Source organism: Microcebus murinus, chromosome 18 (genome assembly GCF_040939455.1).
Source record: "Microcebus murinus isolate Inina chromosome 18, M.murinus_Inina_mat1.0, whole genome shotgun sequence".
NCBI classification, from domain to species: domain Eukaryota; kingdom Metazoa; phylum Chordata; class Mammalia; order Primates; family Cheirogaleidae; genus Microcebus; species Microcebus murinus.
Genome location: NC_134121.1, coordinates 17234168 through 17254456, shown reverse-complemented (window position 1 = coordinate 17254456; position 20289 = coordinate 17234168). Strand labels below are relative to the sequence as shown.

Sequence of the window (20289 nt, the reverse complement as noted above, 5' to 3'; positions counted from 1 at the left end):
AAGAACCTGTCAACAGCACTAAGTGAAGACTCACTGTATTCATTATACTGGACATTGTGTTTTAGTCATTTTCCCATCAGTGATATAATTCACAATGGGAGAGGAAGATCTAATCACGTCTCTTCTCACACTTCTTAAAACTCTCCCACTGTGCCTCTTGATTCCCTTTGTAGACGGTCAAAGGCACACAGGATTGAAGAGATTTTTAAGAGGTAGCACTGATAGATTTTGCCCATGGTTGGCTGGGGAAGGTGGGGGGCATGAAGGGAAAGGGACATTGATGCTGATGCCAGGGGGGTTGGTTTCACTGCTGAGAAGAATGAAGGTCCCCTGGGCCATGCCTGGACTCAGGTCACAGCCTCCAGACTGATCCCCTGGCACCAGCTTGGCCTCTATCTTAGTCCACTTTCTGTTGCCATGACTGAGGCCCACAGACTAGGTAATTGATGAAGAATAGGAGTTTATTCAGGTCATGGATCTGGAGGTGGGGAAGTCCAAGAGCATGGCACAGGCATCTGGTGAGGGCTCCTTGCTGTGTCATAACATGGCATAGGGCATCCCATGGGGAGAGGGCCAGAGTGTGCCAGCTCAGTTCTCTCTTCCTCTCCTTTTAAAGACACCAGTCGCATCATGGGGGCCCCACTCCGATGTCCTTATCTAATCCTAATTACTTCCCAAAGGCCCCACCTCCAACATATGAATTTGGGGATTAAGTTTCCATCACATGAAATTTGGGGGACACATTCAAACCATAGCAGCTCCCAAATCAATCTTCTCATGGACTTTATTAAAATGCAACTCTAAAAACCCACTCTGCTCTTAAAATTCATCAAAGAGTCCCCACTGCCATCAGGATAAATTCTGAACTTCTTTCCCTGGCCTACAGACCCTTCCTCCCGCCATCCTTGGCCCCTGACCTCAGCCCTACCTCCTCTGTTTTGCTTAGCTTTTCTCCAATCCTAGAACTTGGCAGTGCTCCAAACTGTCAACACTGGCCCTCTAACTCCTCAGCTAAGGGAAGCCTGCCCTGACCTCCAGCTCAAGTCAGTTTCCCCAGCCCCCCATGCCCTCTCACTCCCCCCAGCGCTTCCCATTCATGGCATTAATCGTTTACACTGATGTGTTCAACGTCTACTTCCTCCTTCGGACCGACAGTTCCAGGAAGTCAAGGAAACTGGTGGAAGCTTTGCTATTGGACAGAGAGCCCCTGCAGACCACAGCGGGAGCTCCCCCTCCATACCCCTCCCCATCACAGGCAAGGTGGAGCTGGAACCCCTCCCCCGCCCAGAAAAGCTTCTACTTAGAACAACTGACTGGCTTTTCCTCCTTGCCAAGAACAGGAGCCCCTGCACCTGCCTCGCCCCCCCCACCCCCCCAGCCCACTTCCCCTGAGTACAGCCTCCTTCCCACCCTCAAGCCACCACTTCATGCAAGGCAAACAGGAAAGACTTCCCATTCAGAAGAAAATGTTTCTGCCTTCTTTTCTTGTTGCCATGGAGACTGCTCCTCATTAACCTGGCCTGCCAGTTATCATTCTGAGTGAGGGAAGAGGGTGGGAAGCTCCAGGCGGGGCGGGCGGGCGTCTTCATGCACCCACTCTTGAGTTCATTCATTCCAGATATTTAACAAGGCTGTGTAATCTAAGGTTAAGGCTTCAGGTTTTGGAGTCAGACAGCCAGGATTTAAGTTCCAGGTCTGACATTCCGTACAAGCTTAGACAAAGATGTGTCACCTGTCTGGATCTCAGCTTTGTCATCTGTAACGGAAATAAAAATAGTGCCTACTTCATAGAGTTGCTGTGAGGATGAAGGAAGAATAAAGACAGTAAATGCACCTAGCAGAATGTCTAACACATGGTAAGGGCTTGAAATATATAAGCTATTATTTTGGATGTGTCTGAGGTGCCAGGTGCTGGAGAGACGACTGTGACAAGGCACTCCAAATTGGGAGACTTTCTAAGTGTTTCACCTTCATTGAGTTCTTCGTACATTTTCAACCTAGTTTTCATAGAAACAACAACTTTTTTCTTTTTGCTCCTCATCTTTCACTGGTCAATGGCAGGAATTAAATTACTTAGGGACAATAATAAATACAACTATTGTAAACAGGTTTGGGAACAAACATTTTCCAACTGCAACCCACACCCCATTAGTGACCATTGTGAAATAAATGTAGAGGGTTGCAATCACCAGGTGCTTTTTTTAATCAAATAGAAAATAAAATCTCAGAGCACATCATGCATAGTCAAGTATCATGAAATTTTGTTTCAGTTCATGTGTGCATGTGTGTTTATGTGTGCTGGGTTTCTTACAAAGAATACTGGTCCCCTTGAATATAATGTTCCCTCTTCCAAGAAGACCACGTACACACAAAAGTACACAAACACAAACACATGCTTTGCCTGCTTAACTCATTCTCTAGGCTTCAGCTTTAAATAACATAATCTTTGTCCGGTTCTTCGATGAATTGATTATTGGTTATTGGATGCATTCATGTCTGTCTCTCCCCACACATTAGATTTGAGCTCAATGAGGGCAAGGGACACATGCATTTTGTTGACCTTTGTGGCACATTTTTATCACAATGCTTCATCAGTCACGGGCACCCGGGGGATATGATTTGGAAAGACATGAGCGAGGAAACATGGGGGAAGAGGAGGAGAAGGAGGAGGGCCAGGGATACCAAGGTGGCCTCAGCTAGGGTGTGCTGGTTTAAGGTGCCTGCAGCACCCAGGAGGGGATGAGACCTGGAGGGGCAGTGTGGGTGGTTAGGGAGTTTGAATCCTTGGCCCTGCTGTAGACTAAGTGAGTGAAATTTGGGCCCAACTTAACTCTCTATGCCTCGGTTTCTTCATCAAGTTGTAGGCTGCGTCCATGCACTGAGGAAAGACTTAGTCCATGTTCTGTTGCTATAACTGAATACCACAAACTGCATGATTTATAAAGAACAGGGGTTTATTTAGCCCACAGCCTGGAGGCTGGAAAGTTCCAGAGCACAGTGCTGGCATCTGGTCAGCATTGGGTGAGGCCCTTCTAGGGCATCATAGCTCAGGGCAGCACAGGGCAAGAGGGCAAGAGCATGTGGGCCTACTCAGGTCTCTCTTTTTCTTCTTTTAAAGAAGGAAATCATGAGGGCCCCACCCCAATGACCTTATCTAGTCTTAATTGCTTCCCAAAGGCCCCACCTCCAAATGCTATAAACATACTAGAGGCTGGCTCAAACCAATTTCTCATGGTAAAAGAAAAAAAAATAGTAAATAAAGAATTTTAAATAATTAAAAATCAAATTAAAAAAACATATTAGAGGCTAGGAAGGGTAGGGGGAAGGGGGACTAGGGAGAGATTTGTTAAAGGTTACAAAATTAGAGCTAGACAAGAGGAACAGGTTCTAGTATTCTATAGCACTATAGGACGACTATAGCTAATAATACATTATACAGTTCCAAATAGCTAGAAGGAGGACATTCAATGTTCCCAATGCAAAGAAATGATAATGTTTGATATTATGGATATGCTAATTACTTTTATCTGATCACTGTGCATTGTATCACATCACCATGCACCCATAAATATGCACAAGTATTATGTGGCAATTTAAAAAAAATTAAGAAAATCATTACATAGTTCATACTTACGGAAAAATATACGCATAACGTGTGTATACACATAGATATAAACAACATATATAAAATTATATATATATATATATATATATATATATATATATATATATATATATGGTTTAAAGAATAGGCTGGGCAAGGTGGCTCGCGCTTGTAATCCTAGCACTCTGAGAAGTCGAGGCGGGAGGATCGTTTGAGCTCAGGAGTTTGAGACCAGTCTGAGCAAGAGTGAGATCCCATCTCTAACAAAAACAGAAAAGAATTAGCCGGGCATGGTAGCGCATGCCTGTAGTCCCAGCTACTCTGGAGGCTGAGGCAGGAGGATCATTTGAGCCCAAGAATCTGAGGTTGCTGTGAGCTAGGCTGATGCTACAGCACTCTAGCCCAGGCAACAGAATGAGACTCTGTCTCAAAAAAAAAAAGAATAAAAAACATCCATGTAGCCATCACTCAGCTTAAGAAAAGAAACATTACTTTTTTTTTTTTGAGGCAGAGTCTCATTCTGTTGCCCAGGCTAGAGTGCCATGGTGTCAGCCTAGCTCACAGCAACCTCAAACTCCTGGGCTCAAGTGATCCTTCTGTCTCAGACTCCCAAGTAGTTGGGACTACAGGCATGCACCACCATGCCCGGCTAATTTTTTCTATATATATGTTTAGTTGGCCAATTAATTTCTTTCTATTTTTAGTAGAGACGGGGTCTCGCTCTTGCTCAGGCTGGTCTAGAACTCCTGACCTTGAGCGATCCACCAGCCTCGGCCTCCCAGAGTGCTAGGATTACAGGCGTGAGCCACCGCGCCCGGCCAGGAACATTTCTTTTGAAGTCCTTTGAGTCCCTCCCTGTTCACATCCTCTTCCCGGCCACCCCCTCCAAAAACAACTACCTATTTTATTTTTGTGTGTACAATTCCCTTGCTTCCCATAATAGCTTTGTCCACAAATATGTGCACATTCCTAGACCATATCGTTTCGGTTTTTGCTTTTGAACTTATATAGTGTCAAATTTTGTTTGTCTGTAATTTGCTTTTTATTATCCCACATTATATTTCTGAGATTCACCTAAATTATTCCTTCTGGTTATGGTTCACTAATTTTTCCTGCTGTATAATATTCCATAATTTAAATAAACAATTTATATATATATATTTTTTAATGCCATCAACATACGAGTTTGGGAATTATGTTTCCAACACGACGAATCTGAGAGACACATTCGAATGGTGGCAGATGGTCAAGTGAGTTAACAAACCTCAAGTGCTTGGACCACCAGAACCTGGTGCGTAGTAAGTGCCACATATACGTTAATCATCATCGTCCTCCCGTGGGGACTCACTGAGGCTGAAGGAGGCGTGAGACCACCGTAGATGAAGAAGGGGGCTGAGGACAGAGCCTCCGGGAGGGAGCCCGAGGCCTCAGGCCCGAGGGGGAGGGGGGCAAGGAGACCAAGCAGGAGAGTGGGCAGTGCTACTCTGAGATCTCCTAAAAGAGGAAGATGAGTTCCCCTACAGGAGGAAGGGCAGGGCTTTTTTGAGCTTGTTTGGATGCTAACGGGAACAGAGGGAGGTTTCATACCGCCAGAGGGAATGGGTGGGGCGAGGCGGGGTGGGGTCGCGTGGGCGGAGGAGGGCAGCTGGCATCCTCGGGCCCATCCCCTCTCTAGGAGGTGTTTTCTTGGGGGACGCAGAGGGGACCGTGCCTCGTGTCGGGAAGGGGCGGTCTAGAGGGAAATTTGAAACTAAACCCGCTTGGGCACCCAGGGCTCTGCAGCCGCGCGGCCTCTCGGGGACAAAGGCGCGGAGCCAGTACGAACGCCAGACCCCGTGACAGGATGGGAGGGGTCCCCAGGAGACCGGGGCTGCTGCCCGCAGAGGGGCCTGGAGCCGAGGCCACCGGGCCCTGGGTCTTCTCGGTGCCCGGGCCCCCCGCCTGCGTCCCGACGGGTCGGGCCAGCCTGGCCCCAGGCGGAGGGAGCGGGCTGCGCGGGCCCGGCGGGCGCGGGCGGGACCTGCGGGTACAAAGCGTGCGCCGGAGGGGCGTGAAGCGGTGCGGGGGTCCCGGGCGATGAATGGGGACGGCCGGGCCAATCCGAGAGCAGGATCCGCAGCTGCGAGAAATGGGAGCCAATCGGATCCCCGCAACGGCGTCGGGCGCGCGGCCGGAGCCAATCAGCTGTGAGGACGAGGCCGGGCAGAGCCGCGCGGAGTTTCAAATCGGCCGGGGCCGGCCAGGAGCGGCTGTGCTCGGCGCCGGGCGGCCTCGGGGCGTCGGGTGAGTGCGGCCGGGACGTGGCGGGGGTCTGGGTAGGGTCGGCATGGGGGGCGTCTGGGAATGCAAGCGCCGGATCGGAGACCTGGGGTCAGGGCCGGCGGCGAGGGCCGGGCGGGCGCGTTCGCTCCGGACGAGCTTGCGACGTGGCCGCGGACGGTGCCCTGGCGGGGCTGAGCCCTGCGAGGGCGGGTCCTCGCTCTGCCTCCCTCCCCGCCTGCCGCAGACAGGGAAAGACAGCGGGCTGCAGGCAGGCTGCTCACCGCGGCCCCTCCTCCAGGGCCCTGCGCCTTCCCTCGCCCCGTCCCTCTTCCCCTGTGCCCAGGGTCTCGGGAGCCTGGGGAGGGGGAATACCCTCTGACCTGCCTTGCGACCTCCTCCCCAGGGTCTAGTGGGCAGAGAAGACTCTTGGCCAGGCGGATGGCTTCTCGGTGGCAGGGCGTGAGCGCCTCTGTGCGCCGGAGGTCTCTCCGGAGCCACGAGCGGCTGGAGGACAGCAAGGTGCTGCAGCCTGCGGTCGGTCATCAAGAGACCTCTACCCTGGGCTCCCTGTGCAGACAGTTCCAACGGAGGCTGCCCCTGACAGCCGTCAACCTCAACCTCAGGGCAGGCCCGTCCTGGAAGCGCCTGGAAACCCCAGAGCAGGGGCAGCAGGGCCTCCAGGCTGCAGCTCGATCAGCCAAGAGCGCTCTGGGTGCCGTGTCCCAGGTAACAATGACGATGCTAACCATCTCTACATGGACGACTTCCTTGGCGCTGGACAGTTCCTACCCTCAAGGACCCCCCTCCCCACCCAAGAATAGAGGCTCTTTGCGACTGGTTAGCTCATTGCTGGGGTTTTGTTTTTTTTTTTTGGTTTTGTTTTTTTTTAGCATCCCAAATAGTCCCCAGCGCACAGTAGGCACTGAACAAATAGGTGAATGAGTCAGGCAAGCACGTGGTGGAGGAAAGGGATGCTCACCATACAAGGTGACAGCTGTATTGTGATAGGAAGTTGCAAGCAAGTGGCTAATAGTGAGGGTCCAGCAAACACAGGCCGAGCTGGCAAAGGCTTCCCAGTGGAAGTGACTGCCCGGAGTTCAGCCGGGGAATGGGAGGCACAGGGCGTATAAGGCAGGGGGAACAGTGTGACTCCAGCCCCAGAGCTGAGGGAGAGCAAGGTGCTACAGAGAGCCGGCGGATTTAGTCTGGGCAGAGGACAGAGCGAGCTGGAGCAGGGAGAGAGGACACGGGTGCTGGAGGTGCTTAGACTCTCCAGGAGTGACTGGGGGCGGGAAGGTTTCTAAGCAGAGTGGGAAATCTGGTCAGGTTAGCATATCAGAACCTCTCCTTCAGCCACCTGATGGAACAGGGGCTGGGAGCAGATATCTTCCTGGGGGAGCCTCGGGGCCCGGACTTGCAGGGGTGTAAACTTCAAGGGCTGCTCAGAAGGTGGGAGAGAGAGGATCTGGTGTCAGATGAGATGTGCCAGCAGGAAGATGTCGTTCTGTTGGGTGCGAGGTGCCCTTTGCAGAGAGGTCGTTGACCCACACGGTAGTCCTTATTTACGAGCACCTTTTGTTTGTTTGCACCACCCTCGGGGATCAGAGAAAGGAGATGAGGCCTCTTGCCCAAGGTCACATAACTCATCACATGTAACGAGGGCCTTGCTCCAACCCCTGGACTCTGGTTTGCCAAGGCAAAACAGTCCAGCCAGCGAAGAAGAGGCTTTGTAGCCATCACCCAGCTGGTGTGAAAGGCCCAAGAGTTAGGGCATGGTCCTATAGGAACAAGGAGCCATAGGAGGGTTTTGAGCCATTTGAGTGTCATGATCAGAACTGTCCTTTGGAAGGATCTCTAAGGACCAATTTAGAGGATGGATAGAGTGAGTGAGACCAGAGGCAGGAAGATAAATGCTTTCTCGATACCCAGGGTGGGGTGGGCCTGCTTTCCTCTGGGCCTTCTCCTTGGGTGTCTGGGTCAATCTGTGCCCAGAAAGAAGGTTTGGTCTTAGATAAATGAAAGCTCTGTGAGCCAGGGTGGTCCTCCTGCCACTGACCACTGCAGTCATATCCGAGGGGGCTCTGAGCTGGGTCCCTCCCGTGGACCCATTCCACATGCCTCGACCTTGAGACTAAGAGCAGCCTGTTTGTGTGGAACAGCTGATGGGCCTAGGCCTGGGAGGTGTGGCCTAGAGACTGGGGTATCACACCCATGGCTTTGTCTGTGCTCACCTTTCCATGTACCTGTCACAGAGAATCCAGGAGTCCTGCCAGAGTGGCACCAAGTGGCTGGTGGAAGCCCAGATGAAAGCCAGGAGCAGGAAGAGAGGGGCACAGAAGGACAGTAGCCCCCCAGCTCACAGCCTGGGCCAGAAGAGCACCCGGCTGTGTGGAGCCGCCCCTGCCCACTCAGCCACGGAGCCCTGGGACAGGGAGCGTCACCGGCTCTCTGTGCAGATGGGCCTGCGTACCCCGCGACTACGGCGGTCAAGGAGGGGGGCTGCCTTGCGGAGCCCCTACTCCTCGGCGGAGCCCCTCTGCTCTCCCAGGCAAGTGGGACAGTGCCCCTCCCCAGAGCTGGCGGCCTTTTAGCCCAGGCACAATTCTCCTTCCCTGACCTCCTCCCCAAACGCAAAGTGATCCCCAGGGGCTTTTGAGCACCTCCTATGGCTACCTGGAGCTAGGGGCACCCTAAGCTGAGTCACATCTGTGTTCTGACCCAGCTCTGCCCCTGGAGCTAGCAGGGAGAAAAATCCTTCAGGGCCTCAGTTTCCCCATCTGTAAAAAGAAGAGGTGAGCTTAGCTGCAACTATACAATCACTCAAACCTCCTGGTGAGCCCAAGAGCAGGTTTTGAAGCCATCTGGATGGCTGAGCCTCAGTTTCCAAGGGGGAGAGAGCAGGGCTCCCTGTCTGCAAAATCACTTGCCCGGGAGTGCAAGGTCTCCAGCAGGGAGACCTTGATCTGGCCATTCTCTGCCAGGTGCTCCAGTTCACTCTGATGTCACCTCCTGCAGTGACAGGGGTGAGGATTTCCAGCCCACCAGGGTCTGCTGGGCTGCAGACCAGGCCCCAGTGCTGGGTTGGGAGGGGCTCCTGCCACAGGCTTCCAACTAGTCCCTGGTGTGGCTTTTCCTTTTGTTCAGCGAGTCAGACAGCGACCTTGAGCCTGTGGGGGCAGGAATTCAGCATCTCCAGAGGCTGTCCCAAGAGCTAGACGAAGCCATCATGGCTGAAGAGAGGTGAGTGGGCATCCCATGCTCCAAGGTAGAATGGCCAGGAGGGCTCCCTTGAGCTGGCTTTGTAGGCAGCTGTTGGTTCTGGCTCTGACCTGCTGTGTGACCCTGTCCAGACCCTGTCCCTCTCTGGGCCTCAATCTCCCTCATCTCAAACATGAGAAAGGATGAAAGACTAGGATTGGAGTGACAGTAAAGGGTGTGCCCTGGATGTATTTGGCCCTCCGGGCCTTGGGCCCCCACATTTGTCCATCACCTGGAGCCTCACATGTGGCCAGGTACCTGATTCCTGAAAAGCCTGCCCTCCCTCCAATCCTCTCCATGGCTCCCCTGTGCCCTGCCTGCCCATAGAACTGGGAAGAGCAACATGGCTGCTATGGAGTTCCTGGTCTGTCTGCTCAGGACCCCATCCTGGGGACAGGGCCTTGGTTCTGTATCTGCCCTAACTCGGGGCCATTTCCCCCTTTATATCATGGCCATGATGGATTCTTAGGCAGGGCCCTGCCAGCTCTGTCCATGTGTCGAGTGGCCAAGTTCCCACCAGATTTCCAGGTCTGGTCTCTCCAGGTCCAGACTGGGAGGGCCCCCTCAGAGCCGGGGCTCTCAGTGGCATCAATCCCTCCCCCTTTTCTCTAGCAGCGACATGACTGACTTTCTCATTCATGACTGAGGACAGTGCCCTGCAGGTAATGCCCTCCTCCTCCTCTTCCTCCTCCCCTTCCTCCTCATGCATGAGCACATATGTGTAAGCGTGTTAAAGAAATGAGTCTTTCCTGGAAACACCCGCAGAGCTGATGGGCACAGCAGAGTAGGAAGTGCACACGTCTTCCTCCCTGCACAGAGCCAGAGCCGCTAACCTCACTGACCCCGTCATTAACTGAGCGTGCTGGTGGCCCCTTCCAGTCCCCCATTTAGTGGTGAAAGCTGTGGTGTCCCCCCTTCCCCTGCCTTGCCAACAGCGAGGGGCACCCAGGGAGCTCTGTCTTGCAGGAGGCACGCGCTGTCTGACCACCGAGCCCTCACACCCAGGATGTCTGTGCTGCCCTGGTCCCACCCTGGAGGAGGCCCCCAGGGGTCGTCAGTACCCCTGGGCCACTGCTAACAAGGACCTGACCAACGAGGGGCCCAGAGCTCTCCTGCTCTGGCCACATCTGGACCCATCACTGGACCGCCTGCCGCAGCCTGAGAGTGACTTGGGGAGATCTTGGAGAGATGGGGGGATTGTTTCTTCTACTCCCTGGGGGACTCTCGGGCTTAGAAATTCATTCCACGCTTCATTCGATCTTGCCATTGCCTCATCTGTGATGGGAGGCACAGGCACCAGAAGGTGTCTGAGAGCTCTGAGCCGTGTCCCCAGGAGCAGGGTCTTTGGGGAGCCCGCCACAGACTCACCCACTGTGTCTCCAGGGCTGAGGCTCTTGGGGACCCAGCTCTCATCTCTGCTTCCCCCTTCCCCCACCAGGGCCTGGAGGAAACCCTAGGAGACCTGTCCAGGCTCAAGGCCCTAGTCTCCCCGGGTACCATTTATACGCTCAGCACAGGGCTCCGTGGGTGAGCCGGGAGCAGCAGCGCTATTCAAGAGTGATTTCTGCCCTTTGTAAATTATTTAAGAAATCTGCTTTGTCATTTTATTAGAAAGAAACCAGTGTGTGACTTTCCTAGATAACATTGCTTTTTCATAATAAACACTCTCTCTGCATCTGACATCTGTTCCCTTTCACTGCCAGCCCCGCCCCCGTGCCGCGCCACTCTGGGCGATAGGTTTGTGGCTTAGGGTCCAGCTTTGCTCCCCACCTCCGCCTCCACCCCCAGCCGGCCTGCCCCCGCCCCAGCCCTGGGGTGTATGTGAGCAAAGGGAGAGATTTCTTGAGGTGGTTTGGAACAATGCGCATTTTAAAGGCAAATAAAGTTTTTTATTTAAGTGACAACATTTGAGAGTTAAAAACCAGCTCACATCAAAATCAAGACCAGTTGTAAAAATCTTTTAACTCCATAATGCTGTTTTTGTCTTGTTAGAAATCTGGTATTTTACATTTTCTTTCCTAACGGATTTTGTACAAGGCAGCCGTAAGGAGTATAATAAACCTTTTTCACCACAGGACCATCCATCACAGAGAATACTGAAAGTGACACACTTAGGGACGGTCAGACCACGGACAGGGTCAGACTGGCTGCCACCACCAAGTAAACAAATAGAAAAGGACAGCGGGGTCCGAGGGTGGGGGTCCATGTGCACGAGCCGCCCTCCTCTGGCCTGCCCCTCCTTGGTGTCATCTGCCTCTCCTTTGTCCCAAGGAGGGTGGAGTCAAACTCGGATTTTCCTCCTGGCTGCCCTGTTGGTTCGCCAGCAAGGAGCAGAGCCCAGGTCAGGCCTCGGTGCTTGGACTTAACCCTAACAATGATTTTTAAGAAAGTTCCCCCAGTCCCAGATGGGAAGGAAGGAGGGGATGTTTCTTTTGGCTGAGCCAAAGAGAACAGGTTTCCAGAGCACTTGGCACCCAAACCCCCCAGGATTTGGTGGGAAAGTTGGTTGTTTAAGGCGGGGTCAGCTGGGAGGCTCCTCGCCCCTCCCAGGCGGGGCTGCACCTAGCTGGGTGGAAGAGTGTCCCGCAAACCCAGCGCTACCTCTGCACCCATTTCCACCTGCCTCGAGCAGGGCCCAGCTTTTTACAGACTGGTGCCACGTTTTGTCTGCAGGACACCTCCAGGGCATGAGTATGCACTCCAAGGTGGTAAAAATACAGTTTAAAAACCATGAGATCCAGCCTCCCCTCTTCCAGAGAGCCCACCAGCCAGTCATCTCTGGAATACTGGGGCTCAAACATGTTGGTTCGCTGGAGCCCAGCACCCAGACAGGAGGGCTGGCCATCCAAATGAGTGAAAGGGGTCTATTTAAAAAAAAAGATTGCAGAGCCTGAGGGAGACGTTGAGATCTTTAGGAAAAACCCATGATGTGGAAAGGGCAGGCCCCGGCTAAAATGCACCCTGAACCCCCAACAGGGCAAGTGGCAGAGGAAGGTGTGGCAGGCAGGCCCTCGGCCCGGACAGCCACTAGATTGGGAAGAACAAACATGCCACGCAAGAAACAAGGAGCTTTGGTCAGGCGGGAAGATCTGTTTTCCAGCTGCTGGGAAGCAGGCATACCAGGAGCTAGAAGAATTCTCTAGAAAACAGCTGGATTGGGGGGGGGGTCACAGAACGACTCAAGGAGAGGTGGCAGCACTCCCTCCAGAAAACAACATGACTTGGTTCTTTTTTTTTTCTCCAACTTAACTAGACAGACAATACTGAACGGACCACTAGTATAGAAAGTGCATGTGGGTTACATAGTTGCCGTGAAAGCAGTACTGAAACGTAAGTTGTCTCATCACTAAACAGAGCCACAGGTACACACGGTCACACACGCCAACTACAGCCCCAAGGGTGTTGTGTTCACAATATCTCACTGTACACCGTCAGCATCTCACGTGTGTGTCGTCAAAGCCCCAATCCGAGGCTCCAGAAAGGAAGGGGTGGTGGCCCTCCTGCTGGGTCCTGTGTCCCAGCTCCGACCCCCGGAGCCACAGAAGCCTGGTCACTCTGACTCAGTTCCCTGGGGATCCCAGCCCGCGCTCTCTCGCACACACACTCTCTCTCTCCTAGCCTGGGGTTCTCAGAAAGGGAGGAGGAAATCTAACTGGAAGCAAAGTGTCTCAGGCTAATTATTTTATCATTTGAGAGTAATACATCAGTGCCTTCTGCAAAAAGAAGATGGTGGAATCTCAGAAAATCAGACTAAGTCTGCCCAGGTTTAGATCAGGGCATGTGGGGCAGAGGTAGGAGGGGTCAGGGTTGAGGTGGCTATGCCTATGGAGACCCAAGAACGTGAAATGTATGTGTGGGGGGATGGGCACGTGTGAACCGCCAGGGAGGAAGCCGGGGCTGATCTGCACCCCTCGCCAACAGACTCCCAGGCGGCAGCGCTGGGCTTGGCTGCAGGGTGCAGTGCTGAAAGGAGCAGAAGAGCTGGCAGGCTGGAGAAGACACGTTTCTAGTGGAGAGAGCAGGGCTGAGGGCTGGGAGCCGGGAGCCCAGACCCCTCCAGCCCCAGGAGGGTGCCCAGTCTGCCAGGCGATTCACAACGGCGGTGCCAGCCGCCCCCACCGGCAGCTGCCATTAGCTGCGTGGGAGCTGCGAGAGGTAGACATTGAGCAGAAGCAACACCGAACTGACACGGGTGCCTGCTGTGCACACGGACATCAAGGCCCTGGGGCAGCCCGGCTGAAAGAGCTGGGACTGGCCTCAGCGGCAGCCCACAGAGACTCGGGGCAACCCCGGCAGCCGCACACAGCGGCGTGAGCCCGGGCCAGGGAGCAGGGGGCGGTGCCAGGCAGCAGCAGGAGGGCCACACCCTGCCAACCTCAGGGGACTTCCCAGGAGGAAGTAATGGGCTCAAACCGAGTGGCAGGGGGAAGGGAAGAGAATACAACAGTTGGAGCCAAAATTCCATGAACCCCCAGAACCTGGAAGCTCAGCTCCACGCCTTCCAGGAGCCAAAAGGGAGACATCAGTCGGAGCAAAGCTGGGAAGGAGGACCCAGGTCAGTACCCTCTGGCGGGAGTCCGGGATGTTTCTATCCCTGCGACACCCGGTTTGGACATCAGGGCAAGGCTAACCCGAGGCAGCTGTCCAGGGGGGAGGGATCCCGTCCCAGCCCCTCTTTGAGGCAGCGGGACAGGAGCTCCTGCCTGCCGGCACCCCCGACCCCTCTCCCAGGCTGTGTGGAAGGTGTGGATCACCGGACACTCCGAGGGGCGCTTGGGCCTGAAAAGCCTCAGGGTGCAGAAGCACAGGACAACCCAGGAGTCAAAAACGCACACCAGTCTCAGCTGGGGCCCCTCCAAGCACAGAAGGCCGGCAGGGCCCAGAGAGCGCAAGCAACAGGCTCAAGGGCTCACAGCCAGCCCAGCTGGGCCAGAGCCCAAGGCTGCAGCCTCACGGAGGGCACAAGGCAAGACTATAGGAAGAGGACACCGGCCCTCAAGGGCCACAGGAAAACAGGGAGGAAACTGGGGACAAGAAGGGGCACAATGGACAGCTGCAGGAGGACAGACCGTCAGCACCAGGCCCCGGCCCGAGGGCTGTGGACAGAGTCCACATACACGAGGACAAGCCCAGGGGACCTCCTCTCACTCCCAGAAGGTGGCCAGTTGGCCGTAAGAGAGCCAACTCCCAAATGGTGAGCCAGCATGTCACAAGGAGGGCTGGCACAAATGCCACTCACCCCTCCGCAAGGCAGCCGAGAAGCTGTACGCGCCAGCAGCGGCTGGTCCCCGGGCAGGGCTGCTCTCCGTAGGGCCTGCCTAGCGTGGCTGTGACGCCTCGGGGACTCGGGATGGTCGACTTTGCCCCAATACTGCAGCTCCGGGCGGGCCTGGCCCCCGGGGACTACACGAACATTTAACCCCGACTCGGGTTCGCGGTCACAGGCATGCGGGAGGCAGCCGCAGCCGCGCGGAGACCCCCGGACCTTACCCCGTGGCAGCTCAGGGAACCCCCCAAGACCGGACAGGGTCCCTCCCCGCTCTGGTCGGACAATGCTGGACAGACACGGGAGGGGAAAAGCAGGAAAACGCCCGTGTCCGGGAGAGGGCAGCCCCTCCCGTCCGCGCAGGCAGCCCCCGCGACAGCCTGGTCGGGCCCCCCTGCTCCGAGCACAGCCCGCCCCTCAGGGCACCGACTCGAACTTGGGGGGCCCACGCGCCCAGCTGAGCGCGGGCAGCGGCCGCTCGTGGTCCTTGTCCGACTCGGGCTGGCTCTGCGCCCGCTCGGGCTTGGGGTTGGCGGGCGGGTCGGGCTGCTGCACCGACATGGTCCTGCGCAGGTGGTTGCGCTTCCGCAGGAACTCGGGCTGGGCGTGCAGCCCGAAGCTGCCCTTGCGCAGGATCATGCGCGAGTTGTTCTTCTTGGGGCGCGAGCGGTGGCTGGCCTCCAGCGCGGCCAGGTGCGCGGCGTAGCCCTCGCTCAGGAACTGCGGAGGGGACAGGCGTCAGGCCCACCGGCCCTGTCCCCACAGCATGGCTGCTTCCCAGGGCCACCCGACCAGGTGTCTCCAGCTTCTCCCAGAAACCCCATTCCAGAGTCCCCATCCACTGTGCACTTCTCTCTGCACCAGTGGGTCACTCAAAAGCTCTCTAGATTCTTGATGGGGATGAAGTGCCCATCCTTGTCACTCTCCCTAAAATCCTAAAACATAAGTCCCTCCAGTCATCCAGCGTCTACCCATGTATCTCACTTATTTTTCTGACCCCACAGCGGCCCTTCCTGCCAGTCTCTGTATCCGCAGAAAGTGTGGCCTGGGCTAGCAGCAGCAGCAGCACCTGGACCCTTGGTGGGCAGACTCTCAGGCCCCACCCAGGCCACGGATTCTGATCCCCAGGTGATGCGGCTGCGCTTTCCAGTTTGAAGAGCAAGGCTCTAGAGCTGCCCCCTCCGAGGGGCCACCATCTTCTGCCCCTTCCCCTGCTGGTCACTCTCAGGCACCTCACACTCCCAAAGGGAGGTCATCTCCTTGCCTTCCACCTACTCCTCCTCCAACCCGCTTCTCTTTTTTTTTGAGACAGAGTCTCACTTTGTTGACCAGATTAGAGTGAGTGCCGTGGCATCAGCCTAGCTCACAGCAACCTCAATCTCCTGGGCTCAAGCGATCCTCCTGCCTCAGCCTCCCAAGTAGCTGAGACTACAGGCATGCGCCACCACACCCGGCTAATTTTTTCTATATATATTTTTTAGTTGGCCAATTAATTTCTTTCTATATTTAGTAGAGATGGGGTCTCCCTCAGGCTGGTTTCGAACTCCTGACCTCGAGCAATCCACCGCCTCGGCGTCCCAGAGTGCTAGGATTACACCAACCTGCTTCTCAATCCCAACAGTGGCACCTCCGACCTGGTCACCCAAGCCAGAAACCAGGGTGTGGGCCTGGGCTAGAACTTTCTTTCACCCCACACATCTGATCTGTGCATGCCAAATCCATCCCATGCCCTGCCTTAGAAAGCCCGCTCAGACCCTCCACGTTCTCTCCAACTCCTTCCCTGCTACCTTCCACTCCTCTGACCCACCTTCCACCTGCAGCCTGAGGAAGCTTTCTAAATCACACACTGGGAGGATGACAACTCTGGGGACAGAGTCCTATCTGAGCAAGGCATACAGCCCCTCGGATGCAGTTACCACCCCAGCTCCTTCCAACCTCAGCCCCTTCCTTCCTGGGCTATCCCTCCAAATTCCTGAAAGCCAAGCTTGCCCTGGCGTCTGGGTTAGCTGCTCCTGTCTAGGGCCCCCCAAGTCTCTGTGCTCCCACCATACATCAAGGCACTTGCCACACTAACCCATCACGGACTGCAGATGTTTCCATCTCCCCAGTAGACTGGATGACGTCATATCTGACTCCTCCGGGGAATGGGCCCTGCACTCAACACAGGCCCTGGCCCACGGCAGGTGCCCCATAGTGTTTGTTGAATGAATGAATGATTGAGCAAATGAAGGAATGAACAAAGAAACGAACTGCCTACTCCCCTGCCAACCGCTTTCCCTGACCACCCCTGCCACCGGCCCAGCCTCCACCCACCTGGCACTGGGTTTGGTACTTCTTGGTGGGCCGGCCCACGATGAAGATCTGCGAGGCTGGCAGGCCCAGCACGCTGTAGACGGAGATGTCCTTGGTGGAGCCGTAGGCAGCGCTGATTCTGATGAAACACTGAAACACAGGTGGCTCGTGAGGGAGGGAGGGGCCCCGCCGACCTCCCCGGAAGGCTTCCTAGACCAATGTGGGGAGCCCCTGCTTGGGGACCCTTCATCTGCGCTCTGTTAGACTCCAAGCCATGGGTCCACCCTGTGTCAGGAACAAACCCCCAGAGCGGCTGTGCCTCCCTGCACCCCAGGCCTGACACAGGGGCAGGGCTCTGCCCAGTGAATAGTCATGACCACACCAGGCACTGACCCCACCTCGGACAGCACTGCACCAGGTTCTATAACAAGAGGCAAAGCATTCCTTCGCACGTGAGGAAATCGAGTTGCAGGTTCACGCATCACAGGGCCAGACTGGAGCCAGGTCTGGCCTCGGACCCGGTGCTGTCCGTACCACACCAGGCTGTGGCTTGCCATTTGCCCGCTGCCTCTTGCTGGCTGGTCTGATATCCTCCCCAGAAGCCCCAGTCCAGTTCCACAAAATGCCCGAGACCCTCCCTGCCCCTGGGCCCCTCCAGATCATCACCCTCCCCCGTCCCACCCCCCATCCCACCTCACTGGATGAAACTACCTCCTGCTTTGCGGTGCTCAGCGCCCCATCAGTGCGGTGCTCACCGTCCCCATCTTTTCTCCCACTCATGCTCCCCCCAAGTTCACAGGCAGCTTTGGTCCTGGGTCACAGCTTCCTTCCTCCCATGCCCCACCACTGCTGGGATGACTTCCTGTCCCTGAGGATCGCTTACTACCCCCTCACCTTCCTTTTCATCAGTGGCCATCACTTCCAGGTCTGAGCCCAGAACCTCCCTCTGGACTCTGAACCTGCACGTTCCAGCTCTGACCAGTGCTTCTGCCCCCGACATCCCTGCCGGCCCCCAACCCTGCTGCTCTCAAGTTTTCTGCACCCACCCTCCTCCCTCACGCCCCCTTCCTCCTCCTGGCTGGCCACCCCATGGCATCCCAGTATCCTCTGACTCCACCAGGGATTCTCTTCCCTCCTGCTACACAGGCCCAGCCAGACCTCAGCCCTGGTTTTTTCCACCGCCCACCTCCCTACACACTGGCTTGAGAACTGCTAGAGAAACTCCCAAACCACGCAGCTCTCGCCCGACATAGTCTTTCTGTCCCTCCCTGAGCCCCTACCCGATCCTGCAAGTGACTTTGCTTTTGATGTTGAACCAGAGAAGGCTTCCTCAGTGGCCGGTTCATTCCCAGCTGGCCTGTGGCTCAGAGGAAGACACAGACCCTTTTTGTCCCATTTGGCCAAGCTCACTCCTGTCTCTCCACTCCCTCCAGCTCCAGTGGCCCTGCCTCCCACCCCCAAAGTGGAGACCCACCTTCTCTGCTCCTCCCTCTGCTTCTTCTGCCTGCTTGTCCCCCTGTGGTGTCCCTTCCTCACCAAAGCCATCCCGTGGCCAATATTCGTCTCTCAGGCAGTTCTCACCAAACCACACGTCTTTCCAGAAGGGCACTGTCTCCTTTGAAGGCCTCTCCTCCCGGACACCTGCAGCATCTCTCCCCTGGCCCCTCCCCCTCCACCCCTCCTCCTGCTCCCTCCGCAGGCCCCTCTCCCAGCTCTCAGGGCCCCTTGCAGCCTCCTCTCGCTCTTGCCTCTGCCCAGGAGATGCCTCCTTCCATGGCTTCACTGGCCTGCCTCCAGCCTCCACCTGCAGCCCAGACCTCTCCCCAAGCCCTATGGCATCCCACAGCCATGGCAGCCTCAGCATGCCCACAGAGTGCTTTGCACACTGTCATAATTCTTCCATTGTAGCACAAGAGCGACCAGAGAAAATACCTAAACAAATGAGCCTGGCTGTGTTCCAGTAAAACTGGGCTCATCCTGCCCCCGGCCTGGTCCTCCTCCTGTGTGCCCTCTCATTTCACTCATTCATTCATTGCACTAACATTTATTAAGTGCCTACTGTGCCGCATCCTTGCCCCAAATCCCAGAGATCTGTTGGCGAGCAGAACAGACACAGACTCTGCCTCGATGGAGACCCCGGGCAGGTGAGTAGCCCCTGGATCCTGCCTGGTCACCATCATGGACATCTGAGAGCTCCTCGCTCCCTACCTCCAACCATCACTGGGTCCTGACGGTTCCACCTCCTGATTCTGTGACTGCCCATGCCTTCTCGCCATCCCATGGTCATCACCTGGATCCTGGTCTTCCTGTCTTTTGCTTGGGCCACAGCCTCCACACTGGCCTCCCTGCCTCTCACTTCTCCTGCCAGTCTGCTCCCCACACAGCTGCCAGGAGGATCTTTCTAAAACTCCTATTAGACACTGCCACTTCCCTGCTTTAAACTCTTCCATGGCTGCCCATTGCCCTCAGCAGAGAGTTCACGGTCTTGGCCTGGTTTCCAAGGATTTCAAGGCCTGCCACCCTTGGGCCCCTGATGACCTCTAAGGGCTCAGCTCCCACGTGTCCTGAGTCTGACCCTGCCTGCACAGAACCCCTTCCTGGGTGCCTGCAGATCTGAGAGCCTCCCAGGCTCTTTCCTGCCTCTGTGCCTTTGCACGTGACCCACCGCTCATCGTCTGCCTGACAAACTCACACTCGTGATTCAAGACTCAGCTCAAAAGTTACTACCGTGTTTCCCCAAAAATAAGACCTACCCATACAATAAGCCCTAGCAGGATTTCTAAGCATCTGCACAATATAAGCCCTACCCCGAAAATAAGACCTAGTGATCGGTGTATCACTAGGTCTTACGCAGAGTATCTGCACAACCCATGCATTTTGTCGCGGAGCAGTAAAGAAGACGAGCAGCCCTTCTCTTCTGCCCCATGAGAGCTCTATTGCTCGACTTGAGAGATTGGGGCCAATGGTTCTAAAGGAAATAGAGTTGCAAGAAATTCAGGATGGAATTCCGGGATTTGGAGAGTGATGATGATGTTCCAGAAGAAGACGACTTAACTATATTTGAATAAATGTAGATTGTTGTACCGTACTTAAAAAAAAATAACACAGCCCCTGAAAATAAGCCCTAGGGTGTCTTCTTGAGGAAAAATAAATATAAGACCCTGTCTTATTTTCAGGAAAACACAGTACCTCCCAGCTGCCTGCCCTGACCTCCCAGGCAAACGTAAGTCCTTTCTCCCCTGTTTGCAAAATAGGGCCGTTTTCAGCCACACACCAGCAATTTACATGTCTTCCTTCCTCTAGATCAGAGAGTCACAGGCTTTTTCTGTGAAAGGCCAGATAGTAAATATTTTAGGCTTTGCACTCTGTCATAATTCTTCCACTGTAGCGCAGAAGCAACCATAGACAATACATAAACAGATGAGCTTGGCTGTGTCCCAATAAAACTATTTACGGACACTGAAATTTAAATTTCATATCATCTTCACGTGTCATGAAATAGCATTATTCTTTTGATTTTTCTCCCAACCATTCGAAAGTGTAGAAACCGTTCTTAACTCACAGGTCCTATAAAAACAGGCCGTGGGCTGGAGTTAGCCCTCGTTCG

General features: G+C 55.0%; 2 protein-coding genes across 2 annotated transcripts in view; one reads left to right on the top strand and one right to left on the bottom strand.

The window, feature by feature from the left end:
- The first annotated feature begins 5800 nt into the window (after positions 1-5800).
- PIMREG (PICALM interacting mitotic regulator) lies at positions 5801-10175 on the top strand. The gene is made up of 6 exons (XM_012779161.2): positions 5801-5887; positions 6270-6592; positions 8119-8414; positions 9011-9106; positions 9737-9786; positions 10091-10175. The coding sequence occupies exons 2-5, from the start codon at positions 6305-6307 to the stop codon at positions 9768-9770; spliced, it is 714 nt and encodes a 237-aa protein (XP_012634615.2). The 5' UTR covers positions 5801-5887; positions 6270-6304; the 3' UTR covers positions 9771-9786; positions 10091-10175.
- A 2791-nt stretch (positions 10176-12966) lies between these two features.
- Positions 12967-20289, bottom strand: part of PITPNM3 (PITPNM family member 3) — a 90042-nt gene continuing 82719 nt past the window's right edge. The window contains exons 19-20 of the mRNA XM_012779159.2: positions 16704-16832; positions 12967-15110 (exon numbers count right to left, since the gene is read on the bottom strand). Coding sequence (XP_012634613.1) covers positions 14808-15110; positions 16704-16832 — 432 coding nt within the window. The 3' untranslated portion in view covers positions 12967-14807. The remainder of the gene's footprint in view (positions 15111-16703; positions 16833-20289) is intronic.